The 18,141-nt window shown below is 36.1% G+C and overlaps 2 protein-coding genes across 4 annotated transcripts in view; both read right to left on the reverse strand.

The window, feature by feature from the left end:
* Positions 1-4,152, reverse strand: part of LOC132705789 (anaphase-promoting complex subunit 1) — a 41,381-nt gene extending 37,229 nt beyond the window's left edge. For both annotated transcript variants that reach the window (XM_060676654.1, XM_060676653.1), the window contains exons 1-5: positions 3,980-4,152; positions 3,497-3,929; positions 3,029-3,445; positions 2,696-2,979; positions 2,507-2,640 (exon numbers count right to left, since the gene is read on the reverse strand). In XM_060676654.1, the coding sequence (XP_060532637.1) occupies positions 2,507-2,640; positions 2,696-2,979; positions 3,029-3,445; positions 3,497-3,929; positions 3,980-4,003 (1,292 nt within the window). In that variant the 5' untranslated portion in view covers positions 4,004-4,152. The remainder of the gene's footprint in view (positions 1-2,506; positions 2,641-2,695; positions 2,980-3,028; positions 3,446-3,496; positions 3,930-3,979) is intronic.
* A 1,142-nt stretch (positions 4,153-5,294) lies between these two features.
* Positions 5,295-18,141, reverse strand: part of LOC132705839 (ankyrin repeat domain-containing protein 50) — a 103,169-nt gene continuing 90,322 nt past the window's right edge. For both annotated transcript variants that reach the window (XM_060676758.1, XM_060676757.1), the window contains exons 11-14: positions 13,046-13,624; positions 8,333-8,513; positions 6,966-7,195; positions 5,295-6,912 (exon numbers count right to left, since the gene is read on the reverse strand). In XM_060676758.1, the coding sequence (XP_060532741.1) occupies positions 7,024-7,195; positions 8,333-8,513; positions 13,046-13,624 (932 nt within the window). In that variant the 3' untranslated portion in view covers positions 5,295-6,912; positions 6,966-7,023. The remainder of the gene's footprint in view (positions 6,913-6,965; positions 7,196-8,332; positions 8,514-13,045; positions 13,625-18,141) is intronic.

Here is an 18,141-nt window from a genome sequence, read left to right on the forward strand (position 1 = left end):
TAATCCGCAAAAAAAAATGTTGTCAATAAATTATTATATTTTACGCGACCTTGACGACCTTTTATTAGTTGAATTTTCTTGTCGTCGCCGCCGCCGCGAAATCGTCGTCGGCTAGGCTCGGCTAAGCTCGACTAACGTAGCGCGCGAAACGGGTCACCGGGCATAAGCGACGCACATCCCCCGTGTCGGCCGAGTTAGGCTATAGGAACAGCGCGTCAAAGGCGCTTACACACGAAGGTTCGAGGTTCGAATCCCCCGACCGCGCGCAACACACCGGTCGCTTTTTTTGCCTCGCGCAAAAATACGTCACATTTATTTCTCACATCCCCCACCCCGGAGTGCCGAAAAGACACTACGAAATTTCTTTTTTCTACGAACCCCTTTTTTTTACCGGGAGTGAGTTTGCCAAAAAGGCACTAACGCAAAAACTACCCCTAGCGGGGGCGAAATTGCCAAAGAGGCACTAACGCGAAAACTACCCCCTACCCCCCATTAAGGGTGACATCTGGCGATCGAAACCTGAGCTCTTAATGGGCGGCGACATCTCTCGTAGAATGGTCAATTTTTTTTTTTTGTTTCGGTTGCTTGGGAATCTGTAAAATTTCAATCACAAAATCTCCCCCGGGGGACGGGGGATGGTGAAGTAACGAATAATAACTACTGAAATCTACAGTGCATATTGTTTACTTACATCAGCGGAAGATGAACCCAAAAGCTATGAAGAAGCTTGTAAAACTGCAGACTGGAGGGAAGCCATAGAAAAGGAAATACGAGCTCATGAAAATTCTCAAACATGGATTCCCACAGAACTTCCTGAAGGTCATAAAGCTATAGACACAAAGTGGATATTCAAAATGAAAGAAGATGGTACGAGGAAAGCCAGGTTGGTTGCAAGAGGTTTTCAAGTACCTTATACCGAAAATGACAACTTCAGTTACTCACCGGTATGCAGATTGGCTACAATAAGACTACTTATTTCAGTATCTTTGCAGAATAATTGGAAACTGCACCAAATTGACGTTCCTACTGCATTTCTCAATGGAATTTTAGAAAATGATGTGTACATAAAAGCACCAGACGGTTTGAAAACGAAGTCTAGGTATTTAAAATTAAAACGTGCTTTATATGGACTATGAAATGCACCCAAATGTTGGAACATGAAATTTAACCAAGTTATGAGTAGTTTAAATTTTCGAAGATCCCAATATGACTATTGTTTATATGTGAATGGCAATATATCGCTAGCATTATTTGTTGATGATGCTCTTATCATTGGACCTGAAGATCAGGTGAAGAAACTCATCCTCCTGCGTCGGTATTTGGTGAGTCAAACTTGCTAACTTTCTGCATTTGTGCGTCGAATTAACGCAAATAACTAATTACTGATTAAATATTTGGATGGTGTCTGTGTGATTGTGTATAATCTTTTTGACAACGCAGAAAAAAAAAACAACAACAAAAAATATGTATGAGTTAATTGAGCTACACAGATATTCTTTTATATCAACCTCATAGAATATTTTTGGCACCAAGTAAAATCAAATGTTGGTGTATAAACACCACAAAACAAAACAATGGTATCAGAGGAATAGTCTCAAAATTAGTAAAAAATTATCTAGCTGATAAAAATCGGTGTCCCACAAGGCACGGTCTTAGGACCTATACGTTTCATTACATATATAAACTATTTATTGAATTTAAGCGCCAGTGCCTTGGCTGACCATAACTATTTGACACGTGGCAGAACAAACAGAAGTATTTAAATACCAACCAATTACAATAATATAAATTTAAAATGTTGTACATATATTGGTCCCAAAGTAAATAATATTTTACTAAAAGGGTTAAAAAATATTACTAATTCTAGAAAATATATTCAAGCTTGTAAATACTTTTTATTGCATAAGAGTGAAAGATGGCAATCTCTATTTGAATGACTATACGGTACAAATTTTCGTTGTAATAGATTCAGATGTTGAGAGAATTATTTAAGCACTATTGTACAAACTATGTAATAAAATTATATAAAATAGTATATTATATCTTTTTGCTAAAATTTCATCAATATAACATAGAGCACATACAAATGCTTCTTGCATTTAAGCGCCACTTACTGTGAGATACATATGATGATATTGTACTTGTTGCGTTTTGTTTGGTTGTTTTTCATGTAAAAAACTTTGCAATAAATAAATAAAAAAGTAAATGTTACTCCTGTTTTTACGTATGGGTGTAATAAATGTAATTCAAAATGAGATAGGTGGTCAAATTCGGTACAACACACATTTTAAGAATTGAAGTATCTTACATTTGCATAGGAAATAACATAGAGTGTAATCTTAATGAAGACTCTTAGGTTTTGAGTAAAAACGTACTTATTTGTGAATATTTAATGTTATCCTATTTTCTATTAGTGCTAATACGGACTGGTGTTTTATTGCTGTCGGCACCTTATTTTGACAATTACAGTCAAAATACAAAACGATATACTTTGAAACACACTTACCTAAGTCCCGCGGCCGAGTATGAGCGCGATTTTTGCGCGAAGCAAATTTTCTCGGCGCTGTTGTGGGGTCTGGAGCCAGCGCTGATAGGACTTGGAGTGGCCAAATTGTCCCACATAGAGAGACGACTTTTCAGCTGAAATCAACGTAATCGCGAATATTTCATCCAGATATAAATGTGGTTATCAAACCTTATGAGTGTTGAAAGCTACAGAGTGGCTGGTGTTTTCTCCGCATTCTCGTTCGTCGGCCTTAACCTTTCTGATGCGGTACACGCTGTGCTCTTTAGTATTAGCGTCGAACATTATGCAGATGCTCGGATTCTCGTGGGTATAAACGACCCTCAAATAGGGATTGTTAAACGGTTTCGAGGTTAAATTTTGCCTTATAATGACGGGACAAACGTCGTCCAGAGGATAAGCTTGCGAATATAGAGTGGCGGGCGATTGGATATGATAGTTCTCTTCGAAATGAGCTTAAATTGTGCATATTAAGATCAAAAGATTGCACCATAACTAACTTACTGTCGGAACTTTTCTCGATAAACAGTCCAAATTTGGTGTTCCAAACTTTCTCTATTTTAAAAGGCACTGGGATTACATACTGTTCGCCTTTCACCATGAAAACTCTCACATTATGAGAATCGACAATGCATATAGCCGGAACCGGGTTACCAGAAGGTGTATCAATGTTCGCGTGTAAATCGAGCAGATTTAAATCAAACACAGGTCTCTCGCAGTAAAAAGTGCACCACAGCGCTTGCCGAATCGGCAACGGCACGGTATAGCAGGCTATAACTCTTCTGCCATTATCAGATAAACTGCTGCCGTCAAGTAAACCACGAGACCATACCGCGGTATAACCATTTATGTAAAGTTCATCTTCCATGTAGCCCGGCTTTAATTTTGTTTCAAATTTACTAGATTCTAAATTTAAATTACCTAAAATTCGTCTGTAATCATACTATCCTACGCTAACAGCAGTTTTCATACAATGAGATCTATTAGTATCAACACTAGCCTTCGAAGAAGTTGCTTTGAGATCACTTGCTCCAGAAAATCTTTTGTTTGGAAACTTGGGGCTGGCGTCTGACAATCTTTTACCCATCTTCGGTTGACCACTGCCTTCAACAAACTTAAAACTGGCAGAGTCCTCGAAAAACTCACTGTATTGAGTAGCCCCTGTCTTATTAACTTCATGTTGCATGCAACTTTTATTATTCGGCACTTCGTCGAGGCTCTGTGAGTTTATAAGGCCGTCGTCGAGGACGCGACGTAAAATCCAGCTTTCGTTTTTGGTTCCTTCGCTAATGGATACTTTCTTCAGTTCATTGGGCAATAATTCGTCCAAGTTTTTGCCGCCGAACGCCGTCCCCAGCGGGCCGGGGTGACGTTGCACTTGCTGCCGTCCACGGGGAATAAATTCCTGACAAATATCATCCCATAAGTTGTTGCAATTTTCGCGGTGGTTGTTACCTGTGGATCTGAGGCAGCAATCATGATTTCCGCCTTATCATCCAGATTTGCAACGAATATCGCGTGTGCGCCAGTTAACCTTTTCGGATGCCACTGTCAAAACGGGTTTTTGAACCTAAAAAACAAAACCTACATTCCGGCTTGTTTAGTTTACCAAATAAATTGTAGGTTAAGAAAAATGTTTATCAGATGTGTGTTGGGAGAAAAGAACATAGAACATCTTCTTCTTTTTGCTATTCCGTAATGTGGACAAGTATGCTAAGGACATTTGCCCATTCTCGACAGAGACCATTTCCTATTTCAACGATACTGATTCTTGGAGGATTAAACAATTTACGTCGGTTATCAGTAATGAGCCTGTGTGCTTGTCAATGTGTGAATCGTAAAAGAAAGGAAGATATAGTTTATCAGGAACCACTAAGTAATTCGTGGAATTATCTGCACTTCGGCAGTTGGCTTTACGACGGCATACCGATTCGACCATCAAGAAGTTTCGTTGATGATTGAAATTAGGTGGGGGTCGGTGATTTTGTGCAGTATGCAGGCAATTGGGCATAGATCTCATTTCTCAGATGAGTGAATGCATTGGTTCGAAGAATGTCACCTTCATTTTAAAACGACCTAGAGTTATTAGCATTTATTTGGTATCGCCCATATGGTCGGTTTCCCTTGCACTCTCATATATTGTGGTACACAGTTTTATTTCTCAGACAATATTAATATTTTCTAACTCCTGTAATGTATAGCATAGTTCAATTAGAACGACATGAGTTTTTATACTCTCCTGGAAGCTTTTAAAGTATTAAAATTTGTCAACAAGATGTAAACAGTATCAGGCAAAACTTTTAAGAAGGATTGGTTTAGATGTAATTAAGATAAGACTATCTGGAAAAAAAGGTTTGTGCTTATATGAAAAGTATTCGTTTTCTTTGCTACACTTTGTTCTATATTTATTTATATATTTTTGTTCTATATTTTTATTTAGCTTTGGTTATTGGAAAAACGTAATTTAAAAACTAGTTTAATGCTAACATTACCTTAAAAAACTTTATAAATTGCTTGAAAACTAAATAAACAATAATGTAAAAGACAGTTTCACAGAATGGCGACTTAATTAGAGTCTCTTCTTCATTTTAACCACAACATAAATGCGGCAAGTTGTGATGGATTCTTTGCTTTGGTAATGTGAGAATTGAAAATGTGGATTATAGCAGTGTATAACTTGACATCATGGCCAATGATTTCGATGACTTTTATGCTAGGCATGGTGCGCAAAAAATATTTTCCTGTATATTATATATATAGATTTTTATTGTTTTCACTTAATACTGTTCAACATATACAGTGCAGTTTTGTTTATCTCTTATACCTGTATAAAACTAAAGCTTTCATATAAATACAAAAAGGCATAGTAATTGATATATAGGTGCGTCGCATGTCTTCCGCTTATTGCTTCGCTTCCAAACGAAACTGCCGGAGGGGGTCTTTACGAGGTAAATCAAGAGTTACCAATCGAAATCATCAAAAACGTCTCCTAACTTACATACATATAAAAATATTTCGGGTTACATTTTCAAAAACGCCACAGTGTGAGATCCTTTACCAAAACGCAACCAAAAAATCGAGAATATTGCTTGAACAATCTGGCAACGCCACCGATATTACGTAGGGCGTTGCCGTTACCTACGGCGCACAATGGGACTAGCTGAGACAAATAACGGACGTCGGGCCGAATATTTTTCGGGAAAATGGAAAACTGAATATGGGAGTTTCAAAAACTGTTTTTTTTAGAACCAAAATTTTAAAAACAAAGGTTTTACAGGAATTTCTAGAATATTCACTTTCATGATACAGAGCGCCCCAATTATTGGGCACTTTTTTGTGACTGACAGAAAATTTCACCTGTTAGCAAGGTACAAGCAATCACGAGTTTATGAAAATGTGTTCAGCCTTTATTTAAGAAAAATATCGAACAGGTCCCATCACTTTCCTTGCAGATATAGAGCAAAAAGCATTAAACAAAAAAGTTGAATTTTTCTCAGCTTTAAGATAGTGTACTCACTATAACCACGACTAATGTTAGAAATTTAGAAATATATAAAGTTTCTCCAATTTGCTATTTAAAAAAAACAGGATTTGAACTATAGGATGCATCATACTATTTACATAGGTTCAATAAGTTGTTGAACAAAAATTGTATAATATCTATAAAAAGTGAGATATTGCCGAACTGTCTCCAGAAGTTTTAGATTTGTTCGACTTGTCAGATGACTTGAGAATAAAGATGAAAGTTAAAGCCTAAAGATTAAAGCAATATTGTATAAACATTATTTAATTATCGCAGTATTATATGGAGTTAATGTTTTTTTTTGTGTTAATATATCAAGTGTGAAATGTTTATTGTTTTTAGTGGAATTAATATTTGCTAATTAATAGTAATAATAAATAATCCTTGGTATTTCGCTTTTGAATTATTGTTCTTACATTTAAAAAAATGTAATGCTATTTCTGTAAATATACCAAGACTAAAATTCTTTTGAGCTCTATTCTATATTTTGTCAAATTTTGTGTGGTTTCAAAATATGATATGCCCAACATCCAACAAATCTCTTTCATTCCCCTGTGCGGTGGTAATGCGACAGTACAGTTTTGTTTGTTGTATCTGGTGCTTCCTAAGTAACCTACGAACGAGAGACTTAAAAATAATCAACCTACCAAACGTCTATCACAAAAAAAACCTAAAACAGTAACTCGCGTCGTTGCAGAACTTAGGCCCGATCGAAACTAGTTTCGCACGAAAATCAATATACAAAATACACAAATTATTGTTTTACATAAAAAAAAACAACTTAGAAATAGCTTCTTTGATATCGTTAAGACTAGGTGAGTGCTGTTAGCGACTTTCTCCAAACGAACGGTCGAAATCTAAAAACCTAGAAGACCAAAAAAAGAGATAAGGAAGGAACTCGCCTGTAAACAAACTCACCGATTCTTATTATTGACTAGCAAAATTCACACGGCACGACTCTGCGTCGCATATTATATTACAAGGGAGTTTCTTTTCTCCAATGGAAACTATTCGTTTTGGAGGCGGGATTCGCGCCAGATGTAGATTTCCTAAAATTCGCGGCCGCCGAATCCAATCCGTTTTTGACGTTGGCGACCAATCGTAACGCAGGATTAGTCACTATACCGTTGCGTTTCGATTTTTGATTGCTACGGAGGAAAAATAATATACGTAAATAACACACAATTTTTTTTGGAAATAAAGTAAATACGAAATATTCCGCTGCATGCCAAAACACATTTTTTACATGTCTTGCAACATTTTTGGTAATTCAAGAATTTCTTCTGACGTTTCAAAAACAATTTAACAATCCAACCAGTTCGATGTATATAGTATCTTTATTTCTCATTACTATGGGCTCGAATCACGCACGAGACCTCCACTCAAATTCTTAATAGGAAATGTTTGACTGTTTTTGTTGTCATGAAATACAGTTTATTTTGGTGTGGTCTGTGTCAGCGCGTGATCTATGGAGACTTTGAAGGAGATAGAGTGTTACCTTTATTAAATTGTAGAGATTCTTTTGGATTTCTAGCCACAGATAAGAACTATCATAGATCACTATTAACAAAATTAGTTTTATTTTAATGTATTATGACGTTAATTATCATTGTTTTTTCTGATACATTGTAAAAAATTGGCTATACAACGCGCGTTCATTGGATTATATTAATAACATAATCTTGATTTTGGATTTATTTCAACAGTTGGTATAGTAATAACTCCTATTTCGCGAATAAATTTAAGAAAAACTTCGTGAATTTATTTGACAAAATATTAAAATAACGTTTTTTTTAATTGACATTTTCTAGGAATTTATGTAGGTATTTTTTACTACTTCATGAACTAATCCCTTGATAATAAATAAGCATTCTATTCATTTTCTAAACAATAGGTAGATCAAAACATTATTATTATCATTGTTGATTTGTTAAGAGCTTAAATTCACTGCTTTTAACCGGAAATTTTTATATACTTATTTTTATAAATTTGTATGGAGTATTGGTCGGTTTCCGGATGTCTCATATTGACGCTGGTATCCCGGTTAATTGCTGGAGCCGTTAGATGAAAAGGTCGTCATTTTATATCAGAATCGTAATTATTTAGAAGTTTATTCTACTGTATGGATATATTAACACACTTGGTGGAGGATGGAACAGTCCAGACCATTTTTTTTACGAAAGCATCCTTTTGGAATTTTGAATTATATTTACTAATATTTGTAAGCCGGCCGGATAACCTTTAGTAGTCGTGCCCATTTCAAGTAAAAGTAGTACTAAACTCACCCCTGTTTCGTATTGTTCGACTCCTTCTCCGTTTTGTCGTCCGACTTTTTCTCTTTGCTGAACGGCGAGTTTCCCGAGTTGCCCAGTATGATGCGCATGTGCGTGTCCCTCGCGAAATGCGTGTCCGGAGCTTTCGCGAAGTTGTTGTGCCTCAACACCGGCTGGTAAATGTTCATCGCGCCTACAAATTGGCTAGGCTGAATTAAACGGTTCAAGGTGCGCATGCGCGAGATTTAAAATTTCGTTTTTAATCAATGACAGCTCTAATGGCAAATTCTGACGTTGGACCCATAAGGCCTTGCGGCTTTCAACAAACAATATGGCCCCCTCACAGATCGTCCATGTTTGAATGTGGCATTTTTACGGCAGAGGTTTCTCAAAATATGTCGAAATCCTATTAAATTTTCTGGCAAAAAAAGAGTTAAGGTGTGGAAAAGCAGGGCAGAATTGCAGCACTCGGCGCCAGTATAATTCTGTAATTATCGCATCAGAAACATCTAAGCGGAAAAAATTTTCAATAAGCACCTCCTATAGACAGTAGTTGACAATGGGTATTTCCTATTGATCTAGTAAAAATTCAAGGCGTGTAAGCATATTTTCCAATTTGTCAAATGTCAGAGAGCAATATTGCGGTCTTATAAAAATCAATCAATTTTCCAGAAAAATTACGGCAATGTAGCAACTCAGACAGTTGAGGGTGACGCATGCCTAAAAGATTCATAACCTCTCTACGAAAACATCATAGCCACCTGCGGGGCATCAATTTTTACCGTAGTAGGGCCACTATATTATCTTATAGCTATTTGCTTCCCACCCACAGAGAAAACTAACAAGAAAGTGATAAAAAGAAACGAGAGCAATCGGCGTAGGATAACACTAACAAACAAACACGAAAAAAAAGGTAACAGTACGAGTGCAAAATTACACAAAACTTTGTTCGGAATACAGCTTAAAGAAAAAACCATTAAATGTTGGTTTTAAATGATTTTTAATAACATTTCCAGTTTTTAAATAGGGTTTTTAATAAAGAATTCACTGATGTATTCCTTTTGCACCTTTTTTTTTGTTTTTGCATTTGACAAAAGATCTTTTCTACTCCCGTCTGTAAAATACTTAATTACACACCGACCTAGTGTGAGGGAAGTGCCAGGTTACCACGTCCGTTTCGTTTCCCACGGGTCCGAGCTACTTCGGAAATTTCCGGGATTTTATCGCACCGGTTTGGGAGCAATCGGATGTTTTCGGAGATATGTCCCACGCCTTGAATTTTGACGTTTGTTAATTCTAACAGTCATGTCAGTGAATGAATTCGTGTTGTTTTGAGAAAATGGACCCAAAAACTAACGGTCGTAGAAAAAGTATAGTATGCAACACGTTCAAATGTGTCAAATAAACTCGAGAGTCAAATGCCGTTTACCGTACTTTTTGACACATTGTCTCGCACACAGTTTACTTACACCTTCTATCTGTCCTTTGCCCTCTGATATCATTTTTTTTTATTTTTCCTAACCATAAAGATTTCAGTTTGATTGTTATATCCGTTGTTCAAATTCTGCAGTGTAATTTTCAATCTGTGTATGTGTCAAAAATGCTACCTTGTTTCTTGTATTTTTTCTCTTTGTTTTAAACATTTGTAGTATTTTCTTTATGCAAATTTTTTGCTCCATTTCAGTTTCTCTTTTCTTTCTTGAATGTCGCATTTTCATTACTATTCTCCTTTTCTTTATGTCTTTGTTCTTCTGCAATAAACCTGGTTATGCAATAATAATTTCTTGTCGACACTAGTTTTTCTTGCCTTGTGCGTTTTCGCATCCTTTCTTTTCGCCGCGACTTTTTCCTCTTCATTCGTGTTATCATTCGTTTTATCGATCACAATCGCAACACAATCATATGTACAGGGAGTTTCAAAACACAAGTGCCATCGCCATAGTAAAAATTAGCCGCTTTTTAAAATATCAACATGGATCCGATTCTGGTTGTCCAAACTCTTTGTGGTAAAATGTGTACTAGTTTACTTTCAGCGTCCGAATTTTATTGTAAATTGGAGTAAATCAAAAAAATAAAAACCTAGCTACGGAACCAAGCAGATCCGTGTTTAAATAAAAAAACGTCTTATTAGACTTTTCCGGTGTTCTTGAAATCTAAGAGTAGATGTAGAAAAAGGCAAAAGCTATTGAAAAATTCGAAAATGCGTCAGACTTCAATGGTAGACCTGGTCAATATTGGCGTTTTGAACTCCCATTGTCTAAAAATGTTTCGTCTAGAAAGATTCACTATTCTTTATCAAGTGAAAACAGTTTTGGTTAGTTGGAAACGCCAGTATTGACCAGAATCAATACTTGTGTACCTTTAGAGAATCATTAAATGGTAGACTCTGTATAATAATACCGTAAAAACAACATTAACACTATACGTAATTTCCGGAAGCTGGTATAATACAGAACCTAGAATCTTGGTACTGTTTTTTTTTTTCGTACAGAATCCACCTATCATGTCAGAGATTGTTACTTTTGACTTTCTGACCTATGAAGTATCTAATCGAAAAAACGTTATTGTTATTGAAAAATTTTCACAGAAGCAGGTTGAAAAAAGGTTTTCTGAAATTACCAAGCCGACCAGTAACGAAGACATCGATAGAAGGGAAAAAAGTTCACTATATTTATTTTAAAAAAGAAATACCCACCAAAAAGATACGATTTTAACGTAGCTTGTCCAGGATGTCCGTTATTTCGTTGATAAATAGAAAAAAAATTATGGACCACTTTGAAAAACATGAATTTTGCCTGGGAAATTTTTTACTTGCTGCGCAATATACTTGAGAAATATAAGGCAGTACCGAAGAGAGTAGAACAAAGTCTTTTATCATGATGAGATGTGGATTAATGAAGTAGTAAGGTGCGTTGAGGAAAAAGGGAAGAGATCGTCCACATCGGAAGAGGTTTGCTAACTTCTCAGTCACGTAATATGAGGACGTGAATTTGCACGTTTTTGAAGACGATTTTGGAGAAATGATAAAATATGTCCCCACAGATTCAATAGTGGTTATGAATAAAGGACCCTCCCATTTATAACGCATAGAGAAGGTCTAACTTCATCTTAGAGAAAACAAGAATTGATTAAAATATAATAGAATGACAGGGAGTGCTGAGTAAGATAAAGTAGGATTATATAGATTGTACACCATAGCAATTATGCTTGTGAAACTTGGATATTCAACGGAGAAACAACACAAGGAAGTGAAATCGCATATAGTGGGACGTTGCATGAGTGACAGTGCAAAGGCCAAGATGGTTGGGACACGCATTTGAGGAAAGAAATAGTGCCTAAGGCCAAGACAAAAATGGAAAAACAAAACTTTAGAAGACTGAAAATAAAGAAAGTAATTGAAGGGTATATCAGAAAGAAGAGGAATGGAATCACCGATTTCAACACCAAATTTACAAGTCCTGTTGAACAAATAAATATATTTATATATGTTCATTCCTACCCGCTTGGGCACTTATTGAATGTAAGGTTAACAATGTTTGAAAGTGTAAGAGGATATATTTATTTTAAAGTAACAATATATGAAAAAGCTAGAACACTGAAGGATAGTAAAATGGCATGGAATACTGGGAGCGTTAATGAGATAAAACAACATATAGCAATTAGGGTCACAACAACTTATGGTTGTGAAACTTGGATATTCAATCAAACGGAGAAACAACAGACGGAATGATGGAAAAGAACAAACGATAAGGACAAACAAACAACTGAAAAACACATATTAAGGACAGGAATATGACATGTATTGTGAGAACGCAAAGGCTGTACGTAATGAAGGAAACGATGCCTAAGGCAAGACCAAAAATGAAAAAACAAAAATTTGGAAAATTTGGAAACCGTAAATAATATTAACTCAAAAAAGAAAGCAAGAAATTGAAGACTCTATTAGATTTAGAAATTTACAAGTCTTGTTAAACAAAGTATAGTATGTTATGCAACAAGTGCGGTAAACGGCATTTGACTCACGAGTTTATTTGACACGAGCGGAGCGAGTGTTTAATAAACGAGTGACTTAAAAAGTTTTGGGTACATTTTCGCAAAACAACACGAATACATTCACTGACACGACCGTCAGAATAAACAAACGTCACAATTCAAGGCGTGGGAAATATCTCCGAAAACATCCGATTGCTCCCAAATCCGTGCGGTAAAATACCGGAAATATCCGAAGTGGCTCAGATCCGTGGGAAACGAAACTGACGCGGTAAAGCCACGCTTCCCGCACGCTAGATCGGTTCGTAATTAGGCATTTTACAGACGGGAGTAGAAAAATATATTTATATATATTTATTCCTACCCAGTTGGGCACTTATGGAATATATTGTTCAAGGTATCATGTATGGGGGCTGAACACCCAATGCTACTCTCATTTTTTATTAGTTTTCTCTATGTTGAATATAAAAACAATTAACAAAACATAAAGTGCTGAGCATGTTAACGAGATCAAAAAGCGCCTGAACAAAAACTAAAGCAAGGTTGAACTATAGATCGATGGGAAGGGAAAAGGGGTCTAAGGCCAAACTTCGGGAGACTAAGGAACCGTAAAGAAATAGAAGGGAGTAGAAAAATGATAACATTAGAAAAAACGTAAACGGAAGTACAAAGTTAAGTCTACAAGTCCTGTGGAATAAATAAATATACGCTCGTTGCTACTCTCGCGACACTTACTGAATATGTTGTTGGAGGTATCGTGTACGGGGCTGAGCGGGGGGGACGCGTAAATGGGGCTCTGGGGTTCGCTTTGCAGGGGCGACAACAGTTTGCTGAGGGGTCGGGTTTTGCCGCCGCGCGAGCACTGCTGCAGCTGCTGCGTGAACGACATCGGCTGCGCGTTCTGCGCAGTAGGTTCGCGTTGCCTCTCTGCGCCGCCGCCTCGTCTGCTCGACTGGCTCGACCCGGTCAGGTTCGAGCTCGATTTCGAATTCGAACTGTGATTCCCTAACGACACCGTCGATCTCCTCTGTTGGTCGGTCCATTCACCGCCACCGGCCGGATACAGGATCGCAGAACACGGTTTCGTCTCGGCCGTCGAGCCCGACGTGATCGAGTTCGCGCTGCTGCTCGTGTGCGCGGCCATCTTCTGCGCGCGCGCGTTGTACTCCTCGAGCAACCGCACGACGCCCCTGTGGCCGGACTTCGCCGCAACCCGCAACGCGTTCCGGCCGCACGAGTCGGAATGATTCGGGTCGGCGCCGTGCTCGAGCAGCGCCACCACGCATAGCTCGTGACCCTCTTGCGCGGCTATGCCTTGAAGGGGGCGGGGAAAACAAAAAAAAAAAAACGTGCAGACTCGACCGCGTTAAACCACAGTTAACGAGTAGCGTTACCTCCCCACTTTCGAGTAAAATTTCGAGGACACGCCCCACCAGTTTCGTGCCCGAAAGTAAATAATAAAGAAGCTACTTTTTCGAATAGTTTTTTCGACGGTGCGTCCGGAAAGGCAATTTTTTTTACAAATACTGATACATTATTGCAAAACTGTTTTTTCTTTCAATTAATAAATTAATATACAGGGTGTTATTGAAATTAGTTCGTAACGTTGAATAAGCGGATATTTGAATTTATGGCGTTAGCAGTGTAGGTACAGGGTGGCCGGTTTATCTCTAAAACTGTGAGTTATATAAAAAAAGTTTGATTCCAGTAAAATTATGTTTATATTCTTTATATTATTTCAGTTCTCACTCAGTCGCGTACTGGGTGGTGAAATAAAGTTACGTTACAGACAATATTCAAAAATGAAATATTTTTTGTCAAATAGGTGCTGTTGCGTTGTTTCGAAAAATCTGATCTCTCCTAATTTTTTAAATTAAAGACGCTATATATTTTTGAAAATTGTCCTGCAATGCACCGTTTTGAATTTATTGACGATTTTTATCAATTCCGAGGCAATATTAACGCAATTAACCTTAATTCTGAAAGGGTATAAAATATTTTTTCAAAAATAAAATTAATAATTTTATATTAAAATTATCACATATTGAATAATGCATGTGGTATATATTATCTTCAAATGATTTGTGGGCATTTAAACTACAGGGTGTCTCACGACATGACTGTCATAGCTTGAGAGTGTACAGCTGGGATGAATTCAAATAAAATATCTAATCAACCAACTAACTACAAGTATTTGACATTTTAAAGACCATTTAAAAAGAAATGGCTTTACTGAATTCGTTGCTCCAGTATTACGTTCTGCTCCTAATAATATTATTAAAAAGTCCAAGTGGCTGTGAATATTATGTATTGTGACAGTAAACGTCAATTAATAGTATATTATGTAATAAGTGCGGCGAGCGGCACTTGAGTCACGAGTTTATTTGGCACGAGCGGAGCAAGTGTTTAATAAATGAGTGAAAAAAATCAGAATTATGGTTGCCGCAGAAATTATTCGTGGTGATCCTGAGACTGTTAGTAATTCTAAGAAGAGCTAGACTATGTGCACTATCGGACAAAAGTAGAGCAACAAACATATTTTTTTAGTATTTTTTAAATAAAAAAAATTTCATATTTTTTTGCTAGTTATGATAAAATACTTTCCTTGCATAGCAAGTAATTTTTCACAACATTTTGGGTGTACCTTAAGTTAGTTTTGGTTAGTTTTGGTTAGTTTTGGTTAGTTTTGGTTAGTTAGGGAGCATAACATTTTGCATAATCTCCCTATAAACAAATCGATCCATTATCTCATTAATGAAGTGTATAGGACCTACTCCATTCCATGAGAAACATCCCCATAAAAAAACACTGCCTTTACCATGTTTAATTGTTGTATTAATTGGTCGCCTCACACGTCGCATGCCATCAGAATTGGATATTTTATATCGCGTTTCATCGCGGAATAGAACTTTTTTCCAGTCATTGACGGTCCAGTTTAAATGCCGGCGTGCAAAGGCCAACCTTGCTGCTCTGTTTCTTGCTGAAACTAGCGATTTTTTTGCTGTCCGTCTAATGAACAACTTTGAAGCTACTAATCTTCTTTGCACAGTTCGTATACCAACTGTAATTTCTGGAATTTCGGCAATTATTCGAGTTGCGGACTTCCAAGGATCTTGTTGAGCAATTCTTTTAATGCGCCTGCCAGTCAAAACCGTTGTTGTTTTGGGTCTTCCCGATTTCGGCAATTTTTCTAGGTGTCATTATACGATGAAATTATTCTAGATACCGAGGTAACATAAACTGTCTTGAAATATCAGCTTGATTGGTACCTTCCACAAATGCATTTACTACTCTTTGCTTTAGGTCTTTTGAAATTGGAATTCCTCTTGGCATAACTAGTCCTGCACACAAATGGTTAACTTAGCACAAAATAAACCCAACACGAGTTATTTTTGCATTTACTTTTACTAAAAGCGTCTTTTGCATGTATAATCATAATGTTGGGACTTGTGTTAAATATATCTTATTTTTTAGTGTATACAGCAACTGGCTGCACATTTTAATGATAAATAACAAAATATAATAATAATAAAAAAATAAAATAAAATGTAAATAAATAAAAAATAAAGGGGCTTCTTTTAAATTTCAAATGGTTGTACCTCAGTTATAATAGCGTTTAGGGTATAAGTTAATTTGACATTTTTAACTTGAAATCACCCCAGCAACACACTCTCAAGCTATGGCAGTCATGTCCTGGGACACCCTGTATAATGGGTTTCATTTAATTGTTAATTGCATCACGAATTTGTTGTCATAGAAAAACTTCTGACTTATTTTTGTATATAATCGATTTAAAAGTGCCCCACAAAAAGAGCTCCAGGGGGTTTAAATCCGGGCTCCTTGCCGTCCAGATGCTGTCATTTTTCCCAGTCAATAGACTAAAATTTCAACCTAAAAATTTACGGATATCACGCATAAGGAGGCGCTTCTTTTGGCAAATTAAATTTAGATGTTCTATTTCAGGAATAATATTCCTAAATAAATCCAAAAATCAAATTGATGTCAAAGTTTCTTCATGGCCGTAAAATTATAAATCTTCCAATATTACATTTTAACTTTATATTCAGACCTCCAGTGATGCGTATTTTTTGCGATTATACGAGGTGTCCCATAAGTAATGGTATATGGCAAAACAGGAGATGGTTTGGGTAAAAATATTGTGATTTAATGAAACTTACCTTAATCCAAAAGTTGATTTTAATCGAGATGCAAAGTATCAAAGTTGCTATTTAATTTCATTTTTTTTTTAATTCCTGAAATATTCGAGCTTCTTACACAAAATTTGGAAATTCATAATGGTGCATCGCAGGTCAATTTTGACATATATCGTTGGATTCGTCTTGAATTTACAAAAATTAAATATATGAATATTGTTTGAGAAAAAGTATTATTTTTTAAAAAAACAACATAAAAGATGTAATAAAATATAAGATAATGATGTTGCCATTTGTTATTTTATATCGACAGGGCGGACTAAAAAACCTAAGCATCTCATATGGCACTTTTGGCCGACGAATTTTGAATTCACCATACAATTACATGAAACAACCCCTAAACCATACAATTAAATGCCGAATCTGATAAAGAGAAAATAATATCAACAGGAGGTCACGCCTCGCTTCGCGAAACATTGCAGAAAACTGATCCTGTGGTTTAACGCGTTCGTTTATTTTTAAATACCGGGTGGCTGGCGTGACGGGGGTTGGACAGAGCCCGGAAACACCATCAAGGGTATACAGGGCGGTCCATTTTAGAGGCTACTATACCTTATTTCAATAAGTACAACATCGAGGAAAAAAGTTAAATACAAAAAGTATATTTATAGTATTTTTATGTATACATTGTGCGAGAAGAGTAACAAATTTTATTTTTTTATATAGAATATTTTTAAAAATTCCAATTATTCGCTTTATTTTTGAGTATTGCTTCTCATTACTTGCCCTACGAAATTTAGAGTAGTTTTTGAGAAAAAAAAAATCCTTTTTGTTGCGGAAAAACAGGTCTTTGGAAAAATGTGTTTTTTTTACACTTGAAACCTAAAATTGGGAATTTTTATTATTACACGGTGGACACAAATGATAATAAAAAAATTTTTCTAGTTAAAAAATCCATGTTTGGGATTTAATTCTGTATCATTTCATACATACAGTTTTATTTGAAAAATTGGTAGTTAAGAAGTTATGGATAATTTTTTACAACACGTCGTGTATTACATTTTAAATATAACTATATAATATGAAATCTATTATTTAAAAGCAACTGCATAACAAGTTGTAATGCCATTAAAGACACTTAGGCAAGGCAAGGGATAAGTTTGGGTTAGTTTGGTTAAATAAAATGCTGAATCTTGTGAAGGCCCAGATAGAGAAAATGAACACAAATTTTCGCGATTTGAGAAGTGCAGAAAGTAAACTTTCGATAATTCTAAGATATTTGGGAACAGGTGAAACTTATTGTAGCCCCACCACTATTTCCACATAACATATAATATCCAATTTTAACTAAGTTTTTTGAAGAATTCTCATTTTTAAGTCTTCAATTACACCTATTTTTATACACTTCGTTAAAAATGTAGCCCCATAAAAAAAGTCCAGGGGTGTCAACCCGATGTTTTCTTGTTTACGGCGTTGCGTTTCATGCGGAATTCAAAAACTAGCTGCATTAAAAATGACAGAAATTACTCCTCTCGCTTCGTGCGTAGGAAAATAATTCGATTAGGGTAGTTAATTAATAAAGACTTTATTATAATAACAATAAATTACGTCTACCGTGATTCTAAGCAATTATTGGTGATGCCAAACCGTCGTGGATGATGTCCATATCATTAATTC

This window comes from Cylas formicarius, unplaced genomic scaffold (assembly GCF_029955315.1).
Source record: "Cylas formicarius isolate icCylForm1 unplaced genomic scaffold, icCylForm1.1 PGA_scaffold_8__14_contigs__length_24414737, whole genome shotgun sequence".
Taxonomy (NCBI): domain Eukaryota; kingdom Metazoa; phylum Arthropoda; class Insecta; order Coleoptera; family Brentidae; genus Cylas; species Cylas formicarius.